The 22,361-nt window shown below is 47.1% G+C and overlaps 1 protein-coding gene across 2 annotated transcripts; it reads left to right on the top strand.

Annotated features, from left to right (window-relative positions):
• Positions 1-3,526: 3,526 nt before the first annotated feature.
• On the top strand, positions 3,527-22,251 carry A1CF (APOBEC1 complementation factor). Of its 2 annotated transcripts, none has more exons than XM_062496232.1 (11): positions 3,527-3,625; positions 5,395-5,529; positions 5,734-5,864; positions 7,196-7,434; positions 9,897-10,061; positions 13,232-13,329; positions 14,194-14,464; positions 15,861-16,045; positions 18,656-18,792; positions 19,562-19,695; positions 22,100-22,251. In XM_062496232.1, exons 1-11 carry the CDS (start codon positions 3,527-3,529, stop codon positions 22,249-22,251), a joined length of 1,746 nt encoding a protein of 581 aa, XP_062352216.1. The 2 variants fall into 2 exon arrangements, with proteins under 2 accessions (XP_062352216.1, XP_062352215.1); XM_062496231.1 differs by having other exon boundaries at positions 15,837-16,045.
• The last annotated feature ends 110 nt before the right edge of the window (positions 22,252-22,361 follow it).

Genomic DNA, 22,361 nt, shown 5'->3' with positions numbered 1-22,361 from the left:
GAAAGGGCTGGAATTCCACAAGTTTCAGAAATTAAACATCTCCCCATGATGAGTACCCTGGAAATATCTGGATGCACTGATGGACAAATGGGTGTGGCACCTGGGGACGTGGTTTGGTGGTGGGTTGATGGTAAGACTAGATGATCTGAGAGGGCTTTTCCAGATTAAATGATTCTGTGATTCCATGGGATGGACCCTTGGGTGGCAGAGGTGGAAAAGTGCCCTGCCCCAGGAAAGGTGTTTAGATGTCCTGGGTTCAAGGGAGGCAGGAAGGAAGGAGGGAGAGAAAAAGTGCTTGGAAAACTGCAGGGTGGGAAGCCTGATGTCCTGGGCTTGGGATTTGTTGTGTTGGGATTTATACCTCAAAGAAAAGAAGGGCTGCTGCTTCCTCCCACTGATGGAGGAAAGCTCTTCAGTTTATAAATAACCTGTGAGTGACTGGGCTGGTAATTAGTAGGCGTGAGTTGACTGCTCGGAGCTGGGGCTACCGAACCATGGATGGTGCACAGGGCTGTCCACCTGTGGGTTCAGTTCCAAAGGAGTCCTGGCCTCCTTTGGAATTGGGAGTGGGGGCCTGCAGATTCCTTTGGAATCAGGACTGGGCACTTGCAGGGGCCAGTGCTACTCTGGGGTGGGGGTCTCCAGCTGGACCCCACTTCCAGCAGGACCAGCTCCACAGCTCCACGTGAGCCAGGGCACCCCTGAAGATGGGCATCCTGCACCTCTTCCATGGGGCAGGGTTGTTTCCATGGGTCAGGCTGGGCTGTCTGCAAAGGCAGGAATGTGTGGAAGCACCGGGCACAGATTAAAGCCAGATCTTTGTTAACAACGCTCCCCTCACCCCGGGTTCTGCAGCAGGCTGTGATTAAAACTTCATTGCAACCTTGAATGCTCTTGCTCCCTAATTCCGAGTGGATTGCTTCAGCATATCCTGGAGTGCACCATTGTCTAGACATGCTGGTCTAGAGCCTGAAATCTTTGCAGGATGCCTTATGTGAAGAGCCCCGAAGAGCTCGGCTGTCTTATCTAATAAGGCAGAAGGCAGAGAGGGATATTGCTGCCGCTGGAAATGCATCAGCCAGGGAGATGCTCTGTTCCCATCCATCCAGCCCCGAGGCTTGTGCTCACTGCTCAGCGTGAAATCATCCCCGGGAGGGAGAGAGACCTTCCTGGAAATCCCTCCTCCCTGCAGGAGAGGGTGCGTGGCCCCAAAAGGATCCACGTGCAAGCACATCCACAGCAGCAGCCCTGCAGGCATCCACCCACCCACTAACCCACCGAGAACTGCAATCTGATCCCTCAATTCCCTGGTGAGACCAGCATGCTCCCAAAGCAGAATATAAGGGGCCAGATTTGCAGTGCGACAGAGTTTTCCCCTATAGGGTGGGTATGGGGTGTCTCTGCCCAGGCAGGGGAGGATGCAAAACCAATCTGGGTTTTAACTAGGGTTTTTTTTTTGTTTGGTTTTTTTTTTTTTTTTTTTGTTTGTTTTTTTTTTTTTTTTTTTTGGTTTGGTTTGGGTTTTTTAACACTCACTTTTTCTTTCTGAAGCAGCCTGGGAAAGGCTCCAAGTGGTTTTTGCACAGCAGTGTGCTAATCCTGCCCCATGCCTGCTGACCGCCAGGTCCGGAGGAGGCAGCAGGGCACAGACACCACAAACATCGACAGGGTTTTGTTACTGCCCTCAGAAGGGCAAAACAAACCAGTAACTGCTGGAGAAAACACTCATTTGGGAATTAGGGACAGGAGAGAGCTGTTACATTGGATAATCTATGTCCCACCCCCTGCACATTGGTAGTAATTAAACCACTGGTGAACCTGGGAGCACAGGGAAAAAGTAAAATAAACTCAGAAGAGCCTCACCAACCTCTGCATTAAACAGCTCCAAAACCTGGCATTTCAGAGGTATGTGTCCCTGTTTGCCAGTGTTTGAGTCACCGGCTCTGGATCTCGGTGTGGCAGAGCCTGAGTGACAAGAGACCTAGATCCTCCAAATACCTGGGCTCGTGCCCCATTTTTGCTACTGGGAATAATCCATTTAAAATGGAAAGCAGCTGGTTTAGACTTCCAGGGCACAAAGGCATAGGAGCACAGGGCAGGTGATGGCCAAAGACAAAGTGGGCTGCCCCAAGCCCTGGCTCCTCTCGAAGTGAACTGCAGAAAAGAAAAGATAAAAATCAGAAAAGCAGCCGATAAAAAGGAGTCGGTGTTAAAAGCTGGGTCCTGGAAAAAGGCTTTTTCTGTTATTTCTGCAGATTCATGACACGCTCAGAAAGTCAGCCGTAACCGGATAGATTGCACTTCTTTGCCTGCATTTCTTTACGTGCAGTGCTCCCCCTGTGCACACCAAGGGGATTGTTTAGGTTCTCCTCCCGAAAATCTGGCAGTAGCTCAGGGTGCAGGCACAGCACTCCACCTTCCTTGCACCTTCCTACTGCTCTGGATTTCCCTTCTGCCCAGCATCCCCACCACCATCCTGTCCCAGAGTGCCTCATCCCCCTCACCCCCAGCCCACCCTTCCCAGCCCCTTTTGGCCCTGTTTACTCTCCAGGCAAGCCTGGGAGGCACCACCTTTCCTTGCCTCCACCTTTCTATGACAAAATGGAATTCTAGGCAATAACGACCATGTTGGATGACACAATTTAGCATTTTCCTGCATGGAGTCCTTGGTCTCACTGGACCCCAGCTCTACAAGGACCTGAGGAGGAAACTGGGTTTGCTCTGGCTGCTGCTCAGCATCAGCCTGAGGCTTCAAGCTCAGCCTTGCACCTACAGACCCTGTTTTTATGCCTGGAGCACATAAACAGATTTTGGACAAGCTCAAAGCTCAGCATCCAGGATAAACAGGGAATCACCAGTGGTGAATCCATGTTGTAAACGTCCCTTTCCCAGGGTGTAGCCCAGGTCAGATTCAGATTTCAGTTTTATGATGTTTTCAGCCCAAACCCAAACCAAACCAAAGAATCTTCAATCAGCCATGACCTAAACCTGCAGGTCTGAATCAAAATGTCTGAACCCAAGGTTGTTCCAGCCCTGAGCTGGGCTAAGATCTGCAGTTCTTTATTTTCAAAAATAAAAATAGGCCAAATTTGGAGCTAGGTCCTGTTTCTCAGAGAGTGCTGGACATGGCTGGTACAAGGTTGCCTTCCCAGCATCAGCATCACACAGGCCTAAAGGACTTGTTGTTGTGTACTCCGCGCAGAATTAAGGCACTTACATATTTTTTCCTCCTGAGACACCACCAAAAGTCTACAAATTCCCTCTGCATCTCCCTAGGATCTGACTACGGGTTTAAATACTATTTATTTCCATTCAGCAAGGAGGATATTTCTGCTTTTTCCATGGTCTCTGCTGTTCTGTTTTGGTTTTATTTCCAAAATAACTGATTTAGGAAGAGCAACCCTGTAAATTTTCTCAGAAGGGTGGACTTTCTCCTCCCAGCCATATTAATTGATTTAATTTATCTTAAATTTGATTGCAGTGAGCACCCCTAATTAACCTGATTTTTTGCTGATAATCATTCCCAATGGAATCAAATCACAAATCCGGGGATGGATTGACCGGCACACAGAAAGAAGCCGCCCTCCGTGCGTTAATTCAGCGAACGGGATATAATTTGATCCAGGTAGGAATTCACACTCACGTCCTTTTGTGTAGCATCCAGCTTCATCCTGAAGCTTCTCTGGGGGCGTGAGCAGCGAATCCATGCTCCTGAATCATTCCTTGCTCTTTATTTTTTTCCCTGTTTCTCTCTCACATCGGTGCTGACCATCACTACAATTTCTTTCCCAAAGCAGGACTTTATTCCTCAAGGAATTCCTTGCTCAATGGGAAATTACAAATAAAGGTGGGGAACGACAACTCTGAGCACTGTTAAATGTTGGGAAAGGTTGGGATTGGTGTCTGAAAACCAAAAACCCACAGAGCAAAGTTTCAGGAGAGGGATGAGCTGGGGAGTCCAGCACGTCACCTTTTGTGCAGATCCTTGCACAGCTATATGGGAGGCAGGTGCCTCACCTGCTCCAAGGTTTGCTCCCAGTTTAGGCTCCAAGGTCTCCAAGATCCAAACCTCCCAAGGTTAGGGCAGGTGGAGCCTGGGCATGACCTTCAAACCCACCTGAGAAAGCCTTTCTTGGCTACCACGACCAAAACAAGCTCAGCCTTGGAAAGCACTGGGCACTGCCATGACCGGCCTTGCATTCTGCAGGAAGGAACTGGTAACACTGGATTTTAGGCAGGTGGAGGCTGTGAACTTTGCCTTGTATTGCATGGCACTAGAGGGCACAACAGCCCCAAGCACAACCTGAGATTCCTGGGTAAAAAAGCACATTCCAGGACCAGGCCAGGAGCTGAGTTTGGTGCCCTTGAGGAGCCTTTCTGCTCTATATGACCCATGAGATAAGGGACTTCTGTGTGTCTTAGATTTACTGTGGCTTTTTTGGAGCTGTAGGGGTTGGGAGGTTCCTTAAAGCTCATCTCATTCCAGCCTCATGCCATGGGCTGCCTTCTAACCATGAGCAAAGCCACTGGAAATTGAGGAAAGGGTTTATTTCTTGCTGTGTCCCCCTCACACACCAGCTCAGACATAAAATCAAATGTCCCCAGGACTCCATCACTGCTGAAAACATTGGAAAACCAGAAATGAGAATGGATAAATCAGGGCCTGTTCTAGGCTTGAGAAAACTAAAAGGGTTTGTGATATATTTCTGTTTTCTGGTAAGGATCTCTGTTTGTTTACATTCCTCTTAAATCATCTGTACAAGGCATTTGCTTTCCTGGAATAATCCCAGAATGGGAAATGACTAAAAAAAAAGGTCAGGGAGCCAAAAATGGAAAAATTACTGGAGCACCAGCACCTCTCCTCTGGAGAGACAGAAGAGGGAGACAGAAGAGGGAGACAGAAGAGGGAGGGAGGGAGGGAGGGAGGGAGGGAGGGAGGGAGGAAGGAAGGAAGGAAGGAAGGAAGGAAGGAAGGAAGGAAGGAAGGAAGGAAGGAAGGAAGGAAGGAAGGAAGGAAGGAAGGAAGGAAGGAAGGAAGGAAGGAAGGAACCTCCTGTGTGGGCAGGTGTCATCCTCAGATTGGACGAAAATCGAGAGAAGTTACAGATTTTGCAAGTGTTCCACTACCCAGCCCACAGCTAACACACAGCCCATGGAGATTCCCCTGCCAGAGCCAGGAGGATTTCCATTTTCCAGGGACTTACCTGGCTGTCTGCACTGGGACTTCAGAAGTATCCCAGCCTTGGCAGCAGGACCCTGCGTTATCCCTGCTGAATCCATGAGGAGCTGAAGGGATGGAGGGTGTCTGCCCCAAGGGTCATTCCCAGAGACTGAGTTGTTTTGATCCACATTTAAAAATCAATAGCTGAACCTTTCTTTTCTTCTCCACGGCAGGAAAATGGGCAGAGGAAATATGGGGGACCACCACCAGGCTGGGATGGCCCTCCACCAGAGAGGGGCTGTGAGATCTTCATTGGGAAACTGCCCCGAGACCTCTTTGAGGATGAACTTATTCCCCTCTGTGAAAAGGTGAGGCTTGGTGGCAGCTGGTCAGTTATTGATGGTCAGAGCTGCATTTCAGGGCTGAACTGAGCTGATTCCAAGGCCGGGCTGGGCAGGACTTGGAGCAGTCTGGTCAATGGAATGTCTCTTCCCATGGAACTGGAACTGAGTGGGCTTTAAAATCCCAGTCCAAACCACTCCCACCTCGCTCACAAATCTCTCACTTGGCAGATTGGCAAAATCTATGAGATGAGGATGATGATGGACTTCAATGGCAACAACAGGGGCTATGCCTTTGTGACCTTCTCCAATAAACAGGAGGCCAAGAATGCAATAAAGACACTCAATAATTATGAAATCAGGTAAGCTGGGCAAACACCTTCAAAGCAGCTTTAAATGATATATATCAGTCTGTTTTGGCATGTAAGGGATATTTTTCCTGGCAGCCCAGAGCAAGGTTATTTAGATCCCTGTGTTTTGAGGGGAAATCTCCTCCTGTCTCCCTGTGTAGTCACTGCTCATTAAAGCCATTATTTTTCACAGGAAATTTATTCCTCAAAAAAAAAAAATTATCTGAACATTGGAAAAAAATATTCTGCTTTGGATCAAATTAACTTTCCCCTAACCAGCACTGTTTATTATGCTCCTCTCAGGTTGTTTGTTGTTGATTTATTCTATTCACAGTCTCCCTCGTGACAGGTTGTGCAGATATGCTCTGGGAGATGGAGCAATTGCAAAAAAATGGTGAAATAGGATGGAAACCAATTGGCACAACAGTGACATTTCCTAATAGAGAGGGACAGAAAAAGCTCTCGTGTTTGTGACTAAAAATTGGGAACAAAACACCCAGAAATCAACAACAGATGGGCCCATCAATACGTGTTGGTTGGATTTCCACCACAGTAAATGTTTTTTTGCCAGTTCAAAGTGGGATGAGTTGATGCCTTTGCTTAAAAACCTTTTGGGATAAACCATGATGGCTTTTTTAATTACAAAAAAAAAAAGAGAGGAAAAAAAAGGGTTGTGAACTTCTTTGAGTAGATCAAGGCACACAGAGATCTTAGAGCTGTCATTTGTAGCAGAGGTTGGAAGGTCTTAAGGATCAGGCTTCATCCACCCACACCTCCTCCACTTCCTTCCCTGGTTCCAAGGACTCCTCTAAAGAAGTTTTGCACTTCTCCAGGACCATAAGAGATACTTTGCTCCCAAAGAGGTGAAAAAAGGAAGTTTTTATTTTGGGGTCTGCACAAAAGTTAGGATTGGTGAGTCCTCAAGTGGTGCCTATCCATGACAAGGGATTTTCTTTCCCCAAAACTTCAGTCAGGAGGTGACTGGGAAGCCACAAGCCACTGGTGACAGCACAGACACCTGGGTTGGGGGGCGCAGTCGCCTGCTGGCAGGGAAAGGGAGAATCTCAAGTAGAAAAAGCACCGTTTGGCTTTGGTTTCTCCCTCAATTCTTTATTTCAGCTGTTCTGCCTGACTTAGATGTCAGATTTAGCAGAGTGGCAGCTTTTGCACCGAGCAAGGCCACTGGAATATCCCAAAGAACAGTTGGCACCAAGGTCTTGTGTTTGGCCTTGTGTTTTGGGACAGAAGATGGGCTTTGCTTTAACCTTGCCCTCTCTTGGCTCCTGACTCCTGACTGGCAGACTGGTTTCCTGACTCCTGACAAAGCAGCTCTGTGGTTTCAGGAACGGGAGACTCCTGGGGGTCTGTGCCAGCGTGGACAACTGCCGCCTGTTTGTGGGGGGCATCCCCAAAACCAAGAAGAGGGAGGAAATCCTAGCAGAGATGAAGAAGGTCACGGATGGCGTCGTGGATGTCATCGTCTACCCCAGTGCAGCCGACAAAACCAAAAACAGGGGCTTTGCTTTCGTGGAGTACGAGAGCCACCGGGCAGCAGCCATGGCCAGGAGGAAGCTGCTCCCAGGTTAGCAGGGATGGGGAGGGGTCACCATGTGGTGGCATCACCAGGGGACCCAGGAATCCAAGGAAGTGAGTGTGGCTGGGTTTTCTGCCCTCAGACAGCAGTTTTCTGCTAGAGACACCCAGAGCCTGGAGGTCCCCCAACACACCATGGGGTGTGGGATCCACTGCAGCTCCTGCTGCAGCACCGTGCTGATGAACTGTGGTCGTCCTTCAGGAGCCTGGGTTTATTAAAAATCCAGCCAGATGGATTTAGCTGTGTGTATCCACGTAGTTCTGCTTGGTCCTGTGCTTGTCTTGGGTTAAACATAAAATAGAGACTCATTTATGGCCTCTCAGGGAGAGGCACTTAGGAAAGCATCCAAGAGCAGATTCAGGCTGGAGCATGGACTGAAAATTGCTATTTTGGCCAAAAAGCTTGGAGTGAGGAATTGCTTTAGAGTAAATCTATGAAATTCAGCACTGGGAGACAGCCAACGGCCATTGTGAAGGAGAGAGAGGTTTAGCAGGTATTAGGTGAAGAAGTCACTTAAGTGCATTTGCAGGGATTTCACCAATTCTCTCTTGCTTTCTTATGCTCCTGCACTGCTTTGTTGAACAAAGCTCACTGGCTGGTGAAAGCATCCAACAAACCTTGGGGTTTGAGATTTGTTCATAACCACCAGCCTTCTTTCACCTGTTTTATACATGGAATACCCTGTCACTTGAATTCTCTCTTTTCTTATTGTGTAAAAAAATGAGCCTGATTTTAAACACTGAATTGCTTTTTGGTTGGGAGATATGTCACACTGACAATTTTCCTTTCATTCTGCATTTTATTCTTCAAGTTTAAGCATCTCCCTAATGGTGGGAGCACATTCTGTGCTTCAGCATGATTTTTCCATGGTTTTTATGTGGAAAAGGAGGTCAGGAGCAGGCAGAGCACTTGAAATCCTGGGCAAAGACAGCGAGACAGATGGAAGGAACTCAGAGCCCTGAGCAGACATGTGCCATGCATGAGGCATTTCCAGTTTAGGGGCATCTCAGTAAACAGTTTAGGGAATTCCAAAGGCCTGAGCAGGAGCCAGAGTCTTCTGAAGTTTCAAGCACACAGCACACAAGGGAACAGCACCTTTCCATGTAGTTTGATCATTTACGCTTCCAATAAGCCTTCAAATTCTATCCTCACCCTCTCATTTTGGAGCTCCCACCCCTTCTTCAATGGGTTGTCCAAGCAGAGATCCCTTTTTAGATATGGCAGAGAGTATTTTGCAGGATTTTCTTTGTACCTGCAGCTGCAAATGTGTGGTTTAGGTCACTTAAAGAATCACCAGCAAGGTCTGGGCAAAAGCAGGTTTAATATAAATTTGTGAAAGCACGACAGGGTTTGATGGCAAGGGTCACTCTATTACCTACTATACAGACAAAGCAGGCTAAGAAATATCAGATTAAAGCAATCTAGAATGATTCATGTGAAGACCAGGGAGGCAAAAGGGTGAGGAGGGAAAAAGTAAAGAATTCCAAGGGTTGAGTCACAACAGAATAAACCCCCTTGCCAATCTCAGCTTCAGACTGTCTCCACAATTTAGGTCTAAATGGATTATTATTCATAGCAATATCTAATAGTGGTTTATTATCAATAATAGTATCTAATCAACTCTAGCAGTTCTTGATAGATTCACCAATTTAACACCTCTGAAACGATTCAATAAAATTTTCTATAAGCTCAACAGAACTGTAAATCCGACTTAACCAAAATTTTATGACAAATCTAAAATGGTAACCTTGGTAAAACACATGCATCCAGACAGAAAGAAATACAGACTTCTGACAATTCCCCTCGAGTTCAGTGAAAGCCTCAGCATCAGGTGCCTTTGAATCTGGAGCTGAGCCTCAAGGAGTGGGGACAGCAACCCAACTGCACCATCAGCATTCAGCAATGTGATTTATTTGCTCTTTTTCTTCCCTGCCCCTCAGCAGCTCAGCCCAGTGTATACAGAACCCCTGGGTTTATCCTCCACATCCACACCCTGTTTGATGCATTGGAACTTTTTGTGTCCCTCCTTTCTTCTGCTGCAGCTTCACCCAAACAAAATCAAACACACACAAAGAGGCATCCTTGCTTTTGCTGTTTCGTTCCATCCTGCTGGGATTTCAGGATCCCTGCTCTGGTATTGAAGGAACGAATCTTTGCTGGCCAAAAGGGGTTTTTACAATTGCATTAAAATACTTCCCATAAGGGAGCACTCCAGGAAATGCAGGCTTAAAGTGAATTATTCTATATTTTCACTTCTTTCAGATCTGGAAGCTCCAAAGGTATTTGCAGGAGGCCATTCTGAGTGTGACCTAGCTTTGAGCTAGGAAGGCTTTTAGGCTTTTTGTGGGTCACATTTGTAGAATTTGGCTTGCTCTGTTGTGTACTAGAGTGTGAGCAGGAGTGAGAGGAAGCAAAGCCCCCCAGCACTGACCATGGCCATTCCCTTAAAGGAAGGATCCAGCTGTGGGGACACCCCATCGCCGTGGACTGGGCAGAGCCAGAGGTGGAGGTGGATGAGGACACCATGTCCTCAGTGAAAATCCTCTACGTGAGGAACCTCATGCTCTCAACCACCGAGGAGACCATAGAGAAGGAGTTCAACAGCATCAAACCAGGTAGGAGCCCGCTGGTGCAGTGCCACCTAAACAAGAGCTGCAAATGGAAATATTTCTGCGTTCCTAAAATGCCACAAGAGATGGAAATAGCTGGGTTTCTGCTGTGGAATGTTCGTGTGAAATGCCACAAAAATTGTCATGAGGCTGAAGGCTCCCACCCAAAATGCCATCCCAATAAGGGCTGCTTAATTCCCAGCTACCGCCACCACGAAGGAGGATGATTGGCAACTGGAAGAGACTCAGAATGCTGCATGGGGATGTCCTGTGTCATCAAAATGCTTCAGAATCATTTAGTCTTTCTTAACAAGAGCAGCTGGGTGACTTCAGCATTCTTCTGTGGCAAGGGATGGTGATAAAAATAGAGTGGTTTAATACAACTCCTTTTTATCTGATCTATCTAAATTCTGAACTCATTTTCATACATTCCCCCCAGTCCTCGTGTAAACTGGTGAATAATTAGTGCTTTCCATTTAATTCAATATTCCTTTGTGGCATATCTTACATGCACTTAGGGTGAGATTTTTCAAGAAAAGCAGGGAGATTAGTTGGGAATAAAAATCCTGCTGGCTTTCGAAGGAGATTTTACTTCTGAGTTGTTCCAGCTTTAGGAAATTCCACCCAAAACCAACAAAGTAAAAAATAACCCATTTCTCTGCAAGCCACACAGTCCATTAGGCATTAGGAACTGATGCCTGGCAATGTGAAATCTCCTTTCATCTCACTCCTGTTAGCTTCCTTCTATTAATTTTTTAAAATACGCTGCAGAGCTTCATTTTTCTTCCACTAACTTCTCATTTCTGCTCTGCCCATGCCTTTTTCTGGACTAGACTGAAATGCAAGGATCTTCATGAGTTTTCCTTGTGTCCTTCCAGCATTTCTGGCTCATACTTTTAGCTACCATCGAGCTGTTGCAGACCCCATTTTACCCCTGAGTTAAATTTATATTATCCATCTCTCTGAACTGTTTCCTTCTTTTATTTACCCAGTTTTGCTCCCGAGCTTTGAACAAGCTCCCACTCCCCAGAAACACATTTGTGGCCTTTTGACACTTTGGTAACAGTCATCTGCTTTGCTCCTAAGAAGTGTTCCACTATAACAACAGAAGTTCTGCACCATCTTTCATTTTCCTTTTATCGTTTCCGTGTTCATGTTGGATTTTTTTTTAATGGACAGCTTTTATTTTGGTGGATAAATTCAGGAATGGGTGCATTAGAGCAGCAAAACTTCCAGCTTTGGGGGGAAAAACTTCAGTTTTAGTGAGATCAAAAAAGGGCAGCAAGGATCTGAAGTGATTCATTGACCAGCCATGGTTCTCTGCCTCACTCATTGAGCCACATTTCAGCACTACTTAGCTGAAATTACCTTGGATCCAGGGCATTAAGAAGCTGTTTTGACATCAACAAGTCATCCAATAAGAAATTATCCAGAGGTCCTCATGACACAGCAATTCCCACATCTCTGAGGGCTCCACAGACAGGACCAGGAATGCTGCTTGTGCTCCTCAAGCTGGGATATAGTACAAGTAGCACCCCTTAAATCTGTGCCAAATTCACAGCCTGGTGACTTTTGTAGAGCTGTCCCTCTGAAAAGCCCTGCCCTTGCTCCCTAGGAATCCCAACGAAATTCCTCCTGCCTGGTAGAGTTCCCAGCAGGAAGATTGTGCTGTCCCAGTGTGCTGGAGGGACAATGTTCCCTCTTTAATGTCCCATGGATGGGTTCTTCATGGAGATGACCCAAGGGTGGGTATCACATTGCTTGGCCCAGCTGAGGCAGAAGAAGGGAAGAGTAGAATTTTTGGCTCAGGATTGGTGTCCTGGAATATTCTCTGGGAGGCAGAAGGGGGATATTCAAAACACAACAAGTTCATTAAAGCTTCCACTTGTAAACAAAGCATCAGCATATAACTCCCATAAATTCAGGAAAATCATCCTCTGCCCCAGAAGGACACAAATTGCTATTTTACCATCCCTGTGTCATTTCAAAACATGCAGCCTGCTTGGGCAGTAGGCTGGGACAGGCTCATTTAGCCCTCTGCAGCTCCTAATGACTCCCCCTGAACACCAAAAAAATTTGTTTCCTCCTGCATTTTTCTAAGTAAGTGCTTTTTGTGGCAATGTGATATTTCCCTGTACACCTGCTCAGCTTTAGGAGGTAAGAAGCCAACAGAAGAGTTGCTCAGCATCCCTTAGACATGTTTTCAAAGGATATTTTGGGGGTTTTATAAGAATCTGGTCTGGCTGATATTGTGCTTCCCAAGACACAGGAGCAGGGAGAATGAGGAATTAAAGAAATGGCTGAAGGTTTTGGCCTTGGGGAACAGGACTGGTGGGGTTATTTTGGAGACAGACTCCTCAGTGCAGAGTACCAGTTCCTGGCAGCAGAGCAGCTGACAAGGGAGAGGAAAAACTGTGGGGGATGGACTTAGGAAAGAAGAACAAGAAGTCATTTACATTTGAATTACTTCGGATAAATTGAATGTAAGAAAGATTCAGGCTGGAAGAAAGATTCTCCTGCCCAAGCCAAATCCCAGGAGGGTCAACCCTCAGCTGCAGAACCTGACTGGGGCTGTGTCCAGGTGAATTGGGGCATCCAGGGAAGCCCCACTGCCATAGGAAACGTTGTTTCCTAGGGAGAGGCTGTTTTTTAGGGAGAGACCTGCTGCCCCATCAGTCCCAGCCCATCCCAGTGCACTGGGCTGCTCTGTCCTCAGCAGGGCTGGCTGCTCATTCTTCCTGAACATCCTGAGCTAGCTGTCGAGGAGAAACACCTCCTTGTTTTATGGCAAAGACATCAACTTTTGCTGCCTCCAATGCACATACAAAAGCAGGGAGATGGGGATCACATGGGTCTGTCACAGAAGGGAGAGACAACACCCAAGGTCGTGTCCAACAGAATGGTTTGGACAGGAGCAAACTGCTCCAGTTTAATGGGAGTCTTACTGGTGCCTGATCCCAAAACCTTCTAGTTTGCCTTGAAATGCTACAGTCATTGTATATTGATTTTCCTGTGGAATACATACCCAAAGAGGTGAAGGGACACTGACCTCTTGTTCTTCTACCCTTGCTCAGCCTTTGCTTTCCAGGGGCTGATAACCTGACAGAACCACTCTTTCAGATCTCTGTTTTCTGACTAATCCCCATTTCCCAATAATATTCCAATGTTTTCCACAGGTGCAGTGGAGAGAGTAAAGAAAATTAGAGACTATGCCTTTGTGCACTTTAATAAAAGAGAACACGCAGTGGAGGCCATGAAAGCCTTGAATGGGAAGGTAAAGCTGCTGTAAATATTAATTCCTGGGGCTTAGGGTACAGAATATTATACAAAACCACCTAGGGTACAGAATATTATACAAAACCACCTGGTTTATTAGCTCCAAAACCCTCCTGGAGGTGTTATCCCCATTTTCTCTTTGCTGGTTGCTTTTATACTCCTGAATTTGTTTTTCAGCAGCTCTGTTGTACACAAACGATTCATTTTGGCTCCTTGTATTTGTGCTAAGTGTTTGCCTGGCTCTAGCTCACTGCTCAGATGAAAAAAAAAAACCAAAAGAAAAAAAACAGGAAAAGCTGAAAGAAGAACTAGGAAAGGAGGGGTTACGATCCCCCCTGGCTCACACTCACATCCTTGTTCCAGACTGCCAACAAAAACACTGTCAGGGCAGCGTGTGAATGGCAAACTGGGACAAACGAGGTCAGCCCAAACATCTGCTCCAAATTCAGATACGGATTTGCGAGGAGGCTGCTGAATTTAGCCCTTCTTGCACTGCATGTAATTCACTGTAAATCCGGAGCTTCTCCCAAAGAGGTGCTAACCCCGCTCCTATTTTTAGTGCCACTGCTGTTCTCCACGGGAGCACACGGAATCTCGCTGGCTTTGCAGGGAAGTGAAGCTTTTTGAAGGCTTTGCTGAAGGAGCCTCTCCCACCTGGGGACAGGGCTGGGTGCTCCCAGGTTAAGCCTTCACCCATCCCTTCCCCCTGTGCGAGAGAGGTTCGGGGCTTTTTTGGGGTGGTTTCCTCCAGCTTCGCATCCTGTTAGGACACGGGGGGCAGCTCCTCCATAGGTGGGGTTTCCATCAAGCGCTTTGACCGCTTACCCCCGTGCTTGTGCCGCGCTCTCTCCCCACCACCAAGGTCCTGGACGGGTCCCCGATCGAGGTGACGCTGGCCAAGCCGGTGGACAAGGACAGCTACGTGAGGTACACGCGTGGCACGGGCGGCAGGGCCCCGGTGCTGCAGGGCGACTACACCTACACCTTGGGCCACCTGTACGACCCCTCCACCGCCTACCTGGGCGCCCCGGTGTTCTACGCACCCCAGGCCTACGCGGCCATCCCCAACCTGCACTTCCCTGCCGCCAAGGGGCTCGGCAGCAGGAGCCTCCTCCGGCCCCCCTCCGTCCGAGGTAATTCCTCTCGCCCCAGGCGTCTCCTCCGGGCATCGGGCAGGGATGTTGTGTCGGGGATATTGGCTTGGCCCCAGCTCCTGGATCCCACTCAGGAAGGGATGGGAAAACACGGGGTTTAGGCTCTGTCTTTCCCAAAGACATCTTCCAGCTGAAAAAAAAACAACAACAACAACAACGTTTTCCTGGAAGGGACTTCTAGATTGCCCTCAGTCCAGCGTAAATAACCCATGAATCCTTCTGGTTTTGCCCCAGCAGGGAAGACCAAATAAAACACTTTTCCTTTCCCAGCTGCCACCACCGCTACTCTTTGCTAGGAAAGTTGAAGGGAAAAATTTACCAGTCCTGGTGTTTTCTGACCCAAAGCCAGTTTTGGGAAAGGGAAAACTCCCTTGAGTTTTCCAAGGAAGTCACATTGCCCTGGTGCACGGTAGGGAATCAAACAAGCCATTCTGTGCTCTGGGAGGTACAGGCCCCCTTTTGGGGGATTTTTAACTTAATAATAATTAATTCAATCAATTCAATCTATGAATAAAGGAGAGTATTTCTGAAAACTCTTGGGTGACCCTGCTGGGAGCCAAATCAAATCCCCACACTCAAGTACCCCCAAATTAAATGTCAATACAGACATCATTTGGTCAGCTGGGATGTAAATTTGGGGCTAGCAAAGAAATAACTCAAAGAAATATGATCTGCCTTCTGAAGATGATGCCTTGTGTCCCCAAGCCAAGTCCCACAGCAGGCTGGGACCCTGAGTGGCACCCTGGTAGGCCTGGCAAGGATCATGATGGCCAGTTTTTGTCCCTTCACGAGGAAGGAGACAGGGCAGCAGGAATACCCCTTGTTCCTCAAGGTTTTTCTCCACACAGGTGAACCACCTCCTCTAAAGGTTGCACTGGGAAAGGAGCAGATGTGATAATTTGCCTCACGGCCTCCCCAGACTCCCAAGCAGGGTTCCCTGATAAAAAGTGGAAGTGTAATGGGGCAAAACCAAAAAGGATTTTTGTTCATAGAGGGATGAAATTGTGTAGGCTGTGAATTCTTCAAGGTGAAATTACGCTGGTGGGTAACAAAAGATGCCAGCTGTTCCTGCTCTGCCCTCCAGCTACGAAGCTCTGTAAAAAGCTGTCCTGAAGTCAAAACTGACCAGAGAATGTAGAAAAAATGGGCAGAAAGAAGCAGTTTTCCCCCAAAACCCCTCACCTATCCAAGAAAGGGCATCAGTGTTGAGCCTGTGTTATCACACCTGGGACCTCCTGCCCGCCTGCTTCCCAATCCTCCCAGCAAGCGGGGCTAACTTTTCCATTTCAGCAAGAATCAGGGTCCTTTTTCCCGTGATTTGATTCAGTTTAATGCCTTCTTACATTCCTAGAAATTTACATGAATGTACCTGTAGGGGCTGCAGGCGTCCGAGGCCTGGGAGGCCGCGGCTACCTGGCGTTCCCGAGCCTGGGGCGTGGATACCACCTCAAGGGAGACAAGAGGGGAGAGGAAAAGCTCTACGACCTCCTGCCAGGGATGGAGCTCACCCCCATGAACCACGCCACGCTAAAGCCCCAGGGGATCAAACTCGCCCCTCAGGTACGTGCGCTAAAGAGAGCGTCCGTATCCCAAGGGTCGTGCTGGGAAAGCAGGCTCCTCACCCCATCTGTGTAAATAAATTCTTGTGCCTCAAAGAAACCAGTGGCACCAGTTGCGTCTTGCAATGCCCAGCTGCCTTGTGGAATCATGGAATGGTTGGGCATGGAGAAGATCTTTAAGATCATCATGAGTGCCAGGGCGTGGCTGTCGTGCCATAAAAGCTCTGCGGATCAAGGAACTCCCAGCCACCATGGGTTTGATGCATAAAATGCATCACCTGGGGCTTCACCGGTGATGATTTATGTGTCATCAAATAGCGGTACTTTAAAAATCATTTTGGGGCTTTTTGACAAGTTGGACAGTTATTTGTTATTTGCTTTACATTACGGGGCACCAATTTGTCGGGTTTTGCCCTTTTCTGACCCAGAGTTGGGGCAACTGAGACGTGTTTTAAGAAACTTTTATTCCATTTTCCATGTCATATGAGTGGTGAGACAATACAGATGTTATAATTCACGCCATCACAATCAGAAGCCAACTATTTCCTAATTACAATACATTGTAAGCGTTTCTTGGCCTATCAGCTTTTGTCACATCATGCTGTAAAATTCCTTAAAGCCAATCATCTAAAATCACCCCTCGTGGGTTCTACTACAATGCATCTTTCATAGTTCCATTTCTCCAAAGTATCTAGTCTTATTTGCAAAGCCATCCTTTGAAACATTTTTCTAGCTCCATTTCTCTCTCAGCCTATTCCATGGCATTTCCAAATCACCATTTCTTATCTCCAGGTTTGCATACAGATGCATACTGTGTGAGCCTTCTGTCAGGCCCTACGAACCCTCTGCAAATCCATTTCCCACAACCAGGGAACAGTGCACATGTATAGAAAAATAATGCATATTTTCAAACCATTTATGGCAGAAGTGTTGACATAACCCAGCCTAGCACAGAAACTGCTGGCTCAGGGGGGCTTTTGATTTTGGTTTCTTTGGGGTTTTTTGTGCAAGTTGATGCAGATGGATGGGTGAGGGCTGAGGAGAAATCCAGAATGAATTCCCTGAGTTTCTGAACATCCAGCTCTGACAGCAACTCTTTTGTCCTTATATTGGGCAGAGTGACACAAGAAACCAACTGCACCCTGAATTTTGAAGCATGACTTTGCCTTTTGACACTTCCATTGCCACAGCCTCCAGTTTGCCAAAGTTTATTAAAACATCCTTGTTTTCTCCCAGAAAACTGGCCAGTGGGATTTTTTCCCTATTGAAAAAGTCCCCTTACTCTATTTTGTCAGCAAACCACAGAATCAAAGAATGGTTTGGGTTGGAAGGGACCTTAAAGCTCATCTAGTACCAACTCGTGCCATGGGTAGGGGCACCTTCCACTAGAGGTGTGAAATCCCTGGAATGGTTCTGCAGGGCCTTAGGGCAGCTGAAATTCATTTTTATAAACCAATGTATGAAGGAGTTGGGACAGCAGGTAACAAGTATTGCCACAGTGAAAAAATGAACTATTGTAATTGAAACGTGAACTATATAATGAAGCATTTTATACTGGAAGATGCTAAACTTCAGCTGGAGCTCTGGTGGCAAAACTGAAAGCAGCACCGAGGTTTAAATTTTACCTTTTAGTCTTAAATCCATTTGAATGTAAGCTGTAAATGAGGCAGCCACAGCAAGACTTCAGGGTGACCTAACTGTGGCCTTGAAGTGCCTGAAAGGGCTGCAAGAAAGATGGAGAGAGACTTTACAAGGGTCTGGAGTGACAGGACACAGGGAATGGCTTACCCCTGGCAGGGGGCAGGGAGAGATAGAATTTTGGGAGGAAATTCTCAGCTGTGATGGGGATGAGGCTCTGGCACAGGTTTTTCAGAGAATCTGTGGCTGCCCCATCCCTGGAAATGCTCAAGGCCAGGTCAGAGCCACCTGGTTTAATGGAAGGTGACCAATGCCAGCTGGGACAGCACACAGCCAGTGGGTTAAAAACCCTCAAATCCCAAGCCAAAGCAGGAGTGTTTCTGGACAGCAATTCCCAATTACCAGGGGACCAGCTGTGCCAAGGCAGAGGGCAACATGGTTCAGCATTTCAAAAGCTGCAATTGCCTGCTGAAGCCCGTGGAATTAATTGGATGGAAACACAACCTTTTTTCTTTTTTCAAAGAAGCCTATTTGGACTTCTCGTGCTCTATAACCCACTAAGCCAGGGAGGCAGCAGAGCACAGAAGATGAATGCAACCCGAGTTTCTTTAGTCCTCTGAAACAGAAGTCCATGAGACAGAGCTTCTGAGGAGAATTCAAAGAAAACCACTCTGAAATAATCTAATCAGCAAAAGGACTCAGATGCCCAACTGAACAGGGAATAATTTCAGGAATTAATCAGATCTTAAAGTGTAAAGCATTTAGATGAATCTTACACTTCAAGGTGAGTGCAGTGTCCTATCTGCCATTCATTTTGTATTTTTTGCTAAGCTTTGAGGAAGCTGCCAGGACTCCTTGAAAACCCTTTGAGGGAAGGCAGCTGCTCAGCACAGGGGCTGGAGCTAGGTGAGGAGGCTTCTGCACAGCAATTAACCCCAGCACAAATGCAGGTTTGTTGTTTTTTTACTTCTAGATCTTAGAAGAAATCTGCCAGAAAAACAACTGGGGACAGCCTGTGTACCAGCTCCACTCTGCCATCGGCCAGGATCAAAGACAGCTCTTCCTCTACAAAATCACCATCCCTGCCCTTGCCAGCCAGAGCCCCACCATGTACGTCATTAGTGGAAGGTTTCTGAGGCTTAGGTGGTTTTTTTTAAATTATGTTTTACCTAACAGCTGTCCTCAATGTCCCAAGCACACAGATCTCCATTTCCTTTAATTTTAAAAAAATATATTAAATATATTTTAGAATATTTATTAAATGTATATTTATGTATCATATATGTTTATATAATTATATATATAAATACTTTTCTAAAAAAAATACAGGGAGGAAAACATCCACAAAGTATAATTAACTGCTGTCTGCCATACTTGGTGCTCTCTCTGCTGGTGCAAACATTACAGAAAGCCAGACATAATCAGGCAAAAGAGTGCTTTTTTTTGTACAAAAAGAAAGTAAATGATAGCTCTTGTGGAGAAATTGAAGGAACATGCTGATATTTCAGCTCCTAATATGATTCTAAACATTTTTTTACCTAAACCACTGTTCGCTGTGCATTTTAAAGAAAAACCCAGACTGGGCAGTGTAAAGAAAAAATGCAGTAGGGTTTTTTGTTTTGTTTTGTTTTGTTTTGTTTTAAATGGAAAACGCACAACAAACTCTGCAAGGACGTGGTGTCCAGCATGAGAGCCAGGGTCGATAACCTCAGCGAGGGACCAGACCACTCGGAGGAGAGCAGCTCTGTTAATGCACCAGCACAGGGAAGCAGTGCTTCCATTTGCTCTGTGGGATGGTGCCAGCTCTAAGTGGATCACAGCATCTCGCAGGAAAGCCCTGGGGAAAGCAAAGCCAGCTAACTTTGTGCTGTCCTCACAGACACCCCTTCACACCGCCCAAGCTCAGCGCCTACATCGACGAGGCCAAGACCTACGCAGCAGAATACACCCTGCAGACCCTGGGCATCCCCGTGGAGGGGGCAGAGGTGCCTCCTGCAGCGCCAGCTTTTCCAGGTATGGCCATGTCTGTGCAGCAAAGGGCTCCTGGAATGCCATTTTCCTGCTGGTTCTTTGTGGGTGTGAAGAATGACTTCATTCTTCAAGTGGGTTTTGGCCACTGAGGACTGGCCTGGCTGTGCTCCCCAACAGTGTTTCATGTTACTTGTGTGTCTGGCATCTTTATTAGAGAATTCCAGACTGCTTTGGGTTGGGAGGGACCCTAAAGATCACATAATTCTGCCCCCTGTCATGGGCAGGGACACCTTCCACTACCACAGGCTGCTCCAAGACCCATCCAACCTGGGCACAGATACTTCCAGGAATCCAAGGGCAGTCACAGCTTCTCTGGGCACCCTGTGCCAGTTTATCTCTATCCCAGGACTGCCCAAATTTCTGTGTCCATACCCCAGAGCAACTCAGGCTGGGGGCACTGAGGTGGGGGGCTCTGCTCCAACCCTGACCCCTCAGGTCAATGCCAAAGCTGGGACCATGTCCAAGGGAGTTGGAGCAGTGTCCAAGGGCAGAGAATCCCAGCATCCACAGGCCCATCCTGGCTCCACATGTCCCCTCCACTCCTCCCAGTTTGTGAATGCCTCCTTCAACTGGGAGCCCAAGAAACGACACAGGATGCAAAGCTGGTGTCCCCAGTGCCAGAGCTGGGGTGAATCCCCTCCCTTGCCCTGATGTGACCAGGATGGAGGTGACCATCCTCCCTGCAAGGACACATGGCTGATGAATTCAGAGCCCCCAGCTCCTTGTGAACCAACACTTAGGATTTCACTTGCCAAAGAAATGACGCAGCCATGAAAGTTTGGATCTGATCCCAGCTCTCACACCCCCATGGAAGCTTTTTCTCCCAGTCTGAGAATTTGTACTCAATAGCTCTTCCAGCTGCCCAAAACAGCTTGGGAAATCATGGAAAACACAGGAATTACATTTGCCGTGCTCTCCAGCATGACAGTAGATCTGATGGAGAGGCAGCACCATGTGCCAAGCTGCACATGAGGAATGCATTAGTCAGTACTACTGAGTTGTTTGGAGCGTCCCAAGGATGGATTAAAAAAAATAGAGAAAAAAAAATTAAAAAATAGCAAAAACATCTATCCGGCTTCCTGCCACAGGAGTCCGCAAAAGCCACAGAAAAATCAATTTGTCTGGGCTTGTGCAGCTTCCGCAGCGTGGAAACCAAATGGGCTCTTTATTGAATCCAGCCCCCACTTACTGCTTAATTAGCATCTCTCCTTTTCTTTCATCCACCCTTATTTATTTGTCTTGGGAGCTTGGCAGATGGACATGCACTGAAGTTGCTGCTTGCAGAACACACCGGTCCTGGGTCAGGGCTTGCTAAAGCTCAGCTCAGACCTTGCCCAGCTTGCAGCTCATTTCTCTCCCGATGGCAGCAGACATGTCTTAAGTCCCAGATTTCTCAATTCCTGCTTGAGATCTTGCACCTGGCTTTGCTGGTGCAGAGAAAATACTCTGGAGAGCCACAATACTCAAATTGTAAGGAATTCCTCATGTTTTTTCCCCAAAGTGACACCTCCAGTGAGGCAACGTGTGCTCCCTGTTGCCCAACATTCCCATTCCCCCACCAAGAGGACCTTGGCTCTGGCTGACCTTGACTTGATCCCATTGCCCACCTGGTCAGACAGGGTCCTGGGAGATGTATTTTGACAGCAGAGCCTTGTCCAGCAGATCAGATGGATACCCCAGCTGCTCTTCTCAAATTTAGGCTTTGTCTTAACTCCTGATTCTTTTACAACAAAACACTGCGGTCTGGTTGACAAGCTGCTATGCCTTGCCTTCAGAGGAACCAGCCCCAAATGATGCTGTTTTCCCAGTGATTCATTCTGAAATAGCAATGCTTACATCTTCCCATGGAAAATTTGGAAGTGTTGAAACCACATTTTCCATTAGAAACTGATGAGAAAAAAAAAAAACAAACAAAAAAAATTCCCATCTCCTAAATATTTTCTCCCTACTGTTGCATGGAGGGAGTTTCCCTACCATGGCTGTCCTGAACTGTCTGTATTTTGGCTATGAAGGGATCAGAGCTATATTTGCTCCAAGAATCCTGCCAAATTTCCCCTACTTGAGGTTGTTTCCTTGCCCTCCTCTTGCCATATGGGGGAGGGACTTGTCTGTAGCACCATTAGCTCAGAAAAAAAATCAAAACCTGAGGAAAAAATATTCAACAGAGAGGGCTGTTTTTCCAGCACCGTGATTAACAAATCACAGGTGAGGAAATGCTTTTGTTTTCCTATGAATGGTTCAATTTATTTACATTACTCCCACTAACAAGCTCACTGCTGCCCAAGTCGTCCCAAGTGGAAATTGTCCCATCAAAACCTACCGGGCAATGGTGAGTTTTGAAGGCATGTTCATTAATCCATGGGGTTTCCTTCTTCTTCTCCTTCAGGATACACCATTGCCAACGCAGCTGCCACTGTCACAGCCACTCAGCTGAAGCAAGCAGTGACAATGGGACAAGATTTGGCCACGTATGCGACCTACGAAGCCTATCCTGCCTTCGCTGTCGCTGCACGGAGTGACGGCTACGGAGCCTTTTAACCAAATTCCCTCAAACCCAGCACAGGCAGAAAGGAAAAGAAAAAACAATCTCAGTCTGGTAATTCAACACCCTCATGATTTTAAGCTAATCTGTGGCCTGAGGTTCATTT

This window comes from Cinclus cinclus, chromosome 7, assembly GCF_963662255.1.
Source record: "Cinclus cinclus chromosome 7, bCinCin1.1, whole genome shotgun sequence".
Lineage (NCBI taxonomy): Eukaryota > Metazoa > Chordata > Aves > Passeriformes > Cinclidae > Cinclus > Cinclus cinclus.
This window is presented reverse-complemented; position numbering and strand designations above follow the sequence as displayed.

Excerpts from the sequence above, each read along its gene's own strand:
- A1CF (XM_062496231.1), top strand. The coding sequence starts at position 3,527 with ATGGAATCAAATCACAAATCCGGGGATGGATTGACCGGCACACAGAAA. Across the intron at positions 3,626-5,394 it reads CGGGATATAATTTGATCCAG|GAAAATGGGCAGAGGAAATA; the intron begins GTAGGAATTCAC and ends TCTCCACGGCAG. Across the intron at positions 16,046-18,655 it reads GGATCAAACTCGCCCCTCAG|ATCTTAGAAGAAATCTGCCA; the intron begins GTACGTGCGCTA and ends TTTTACTTCTAG.